This window comes from the organism of the source record quoted next, unplaced genomic scaffold (assembly GCF_019419815.1).
Source record: "Pyrus x bretschneideri cultivar Hongxiangsu unplaced genomic scaffold, Pyrus_bretschneideri_v1 Contig137, whole genome shotgun sequence".
NCBI lineage: Eukaryota > Viridiplantae > Streptophyta > Magnoliopsida > Rosales > Rosaceae > Pyrus > Pyrus x bretschneideri.
In genome coordinates this window covers 149,394-152,492 of record NW_025999432.1, presented here as the reverse complement: position 1 = coordinate 152,492, position 3,099 = coordinate 149,394, and the positions used below count along the sequence as shown (strand labels likewise).

The following is a 3,099-nucleotide window of genomic DNA, read 5'->3' as shown; positions in this document are numbered from 1 at the left end:
GTGATGGTGATCGGGTAGTGATGGTCGCGACAGCAGTGATGGGTGACGATGGTGCAGAATTGGTGGTGGTCTGCGTTTGATGATGTCGGCGAGAGAGATAAAAGTGGGAAAATATGAGTTGAGTGGGAAAGAAGGCTAGGATCGCTAGTTCAATTGAAGAAGAGAAACAAATCCCATCTAAATTCCATTCATTCTATTTTAGAAACGGGCCAAGCCAAGGCCTCATGCTTCTATAGATTTGGACTTGCCTTATCCTGTTTTTTCCTTAAAAAAATTAAACTCGGCTCGTACCCGGCCTGACCTGCAGTTCCTAGACTTGTTTGCTCACCCCTACTCTAAATTATTTTTTCGGTAATTAAGTCTCTAAATTCATTAAAATTGCTAATTTCATCCCCACTATTACATTCAAAGCTATTTTATTTAATTTTTCGTAGACTTAAGTCACTTGACACACTTTAGAGTGTAATACTATTTTTTTCTTGCCTATAAACCCTTAACATTTCATATAGGTTTGCAAATCTAACATCTAATTACCCTCCAAAGTTGACCCCATACACTGTTTCTTCATGTAAAATTACCAATCTACCCTCTAATGTGTATCACCTGCAAATAATATGATTTAAATTGATGAAAAATTGAATATAATAGCTTTGAATATAATATTAAGGATGTAATTAACAGATTTTTATAATTCATGGGCTGATTTTTTTGAAAAAAATGGTTTAGAAACCTAATTTTCACTCAAGTGATAATTTAGAGACTAAATTGACAGTTCACCCATAAATATTTATATATATATATACTGGTTCACAGTATCACAATCGCAAACCATCATTACTGATTACTGAGACTGAATGTATGGCAACACAGTTACACAAATGTATATGCAGTTAATACTTGTATGTATGTAGCCAAATAGCTTTAGGAAACACAAGACTCTACACCATTCTACACTTTGAAATACATACAGCCACTTCTTATAGAGACTAAACGCCAATCCCACCGCCAGTGCGTTGTAATAAGACCAGAACACCTGAAAGCACACACAAACTTCTATGTTAATGTTCTGAAACTTCCAAATCAGGGAGAAGAAAACTTGGTATGCACATTCATCAATGGCAGAAGCTGCCTTGATGGTATGATGGAAAATTATCTACCAAATAGTATATATGCATTATTCATTAACAACTGCTAAGTGATGTAGGCTTTTCACTTGGTTTAAGATAACCAAAAACACTTGAAGAACAACTGAATAGCGTTTCTGGATCACAAAAACCCCTGTTTAGTGCCTCCTGAAGAGGCACCAAGAAAGCACTTGGATTTTAATAAACATGTTGTGCTTGTAGAAAATTAAAGAAAGAAAAAAACACTTGTGAGAAGCCTCATAAGTGCTTTCTGCAAAAGCATTCTCAACCAGGCACTAAGATACCACTTGAGGATTCTCTATTTTCCAATTAAAAGAGATGGTATAAGTTCCATCAAATTGGCCAAAAATGGGTCAGTGCTGCTAGACATGGATATTGACTCAGTGGGTACTGTTTCACATGGACACTTAAGTTTGTTTGAGATACCCGCAAAACAAGACTCCAGCATTGCATGGAATGCATGCCACAAGCCGATATTCATCGAAGGTTGGTTGATTTCCAACATGTAAATGACAGAAAACCGGCACTCTTAACTAAGTCCATCTACGGATCAAGCCTATTTCATTCTTCCATTTAATTAACAGTTGAACACAACAGAAGCCCCAACCAAGCCTCGCTCTTTGGTCCTATTAAGGTCTGTCTGCTGGTTTTATATAGGAACGAACTGGATTTGCAGGGCTAGTCATGCCCAAAGAGGCACAAACCTAATTCCCGCCTTTGTCCTACTAGCTAAGAGTTCAAAAAAAAAAAAAAAAAAAAAACAAAACCCCTACAGGGCATCACTTCACTATGTCAGAGCCATAGAAAGTTATAAACTAGTACCAATTGAAAATCGACGAGGATATTAACCAACACAAGAGACCCCTAAAACTCAAAAAATTCAATTCATCCAACAATTCTAAAACCCTAACAAACAATCGAATTGCCCCAAATTGAGTAAAATTAATAACTTATAGCATAATAAAAGATGAAATTTCAAAGATTATACCCAAGCCCTTAGTTCTAATAATTGAAATTCGACAAGGAAACTAACTCATATAATAAACCCTAAAACTTAACCCAATTAACCCAACAAATCACAAACCGTGAAAACTAACACAATTTCCCCCACATATCTGAAATTGCAGAGAGATTTCAATTCCCAACCTTCAGTTGTAGTAGAGCTCGAGGCCCATGCCGTCATGAATCTCGTAGTCCTTGAGAGTGATGTGATCCTTGTAGACGTTGTACCACTTCTGGATCCGAATCTTGTCGGAGCGGGTGCCCGTCTGAGCCGCCACCAGCTTCTTCAGGTCGCCGATGGTGTCATCCTCGTTGCACTTCACCTTCACCTTCTTTCCCAGACGGTCGTTTAGTACCACCTCGATCATCTTCTACTCTTCGAATTTCAATTGATTGCCCAAATCAAAAACCCTGATCGATCGTGCAGCGAGAAATTTGGGAGACTTACAGCGAATAACGGAGGGATTCTGATAGATATTTGCTTACAGGGCCTTTTTGGTCTTTTTATTATCTTCATGCCTCGCCGTCAACAAAAGTCTACGAGTTTACTTTTCTTTACAAATCCTAGTCTTTCTTGGGCCGTTTGTTTCACCTTCGTAGGTGGGATGGAGCTAATTTACTAATGTGGTCCTATGTTTGGTATCACAAGGATTAAGTTTAATGAGATTACAAAGAGTTCGCTTGAATTATCTCCTTTGCTAGGAGTTCTTAGCGAGAATCCCCAAATTTCACCACTCTTAAGACCCTCCCGCGAGAGAGAGAATCGTTGCTCATCTTGCGAGAGAGAGAGAGAGATAGAGTGTTGTAGCACATCTTGTTCGCTCCTCGCCCTACTCCTTTATCATCGTCCTCCTCACCCTCATTTGCGTCCTGCTCGCCCTCATCTGCTCCTCGTCTGGTAAATTTCTTATCCGATGATTTATTTCTTTGATTTTGTTTTGCAAATCGTAAT

The 3,099-nt window shown here is 38.5% G+C and overlaps 1 protein-coding gene across 1 annotated transcript; it reads right to left on the bottom strand.

Annotated features, from left to right (window-relative positions):
• Positions 1–772: 772 nt before the first annotated feature.
• LOC103962542 (ubiquitin-like protein 5) lies at positions 773–2,611 on the bottom strand. The gene is made up of 2 exons (XM_009375257.3): positions 2,292–2,611; positions 773–1,033 (listed from the first exon to the last, which is right to left on the bottom strand). Exon 1 carries the CDS (start codon positions 2,513–2,515, stop codon positions 2,294–2,296), a length of 222 nt encoding a protein of 73 aa, XP_009373532.1. The 5' UTR covers positions 2,516–2,611; the 3' UTR covers positions 773–1,033; positions 2,292–2,293.
• Positions 2,612–3,099: the final 488 nt, after the last annotated feature.

Excerpts from the sequence above, each read along its gene's own strand:
- LOC103962542 (XM_009375257.3), bottom strand. The coding sequence starts at position 2,515 with ATGATCGAGGTGGTACTAAACGACCGTCTGGGAAAGAAGGTGAAGGTG.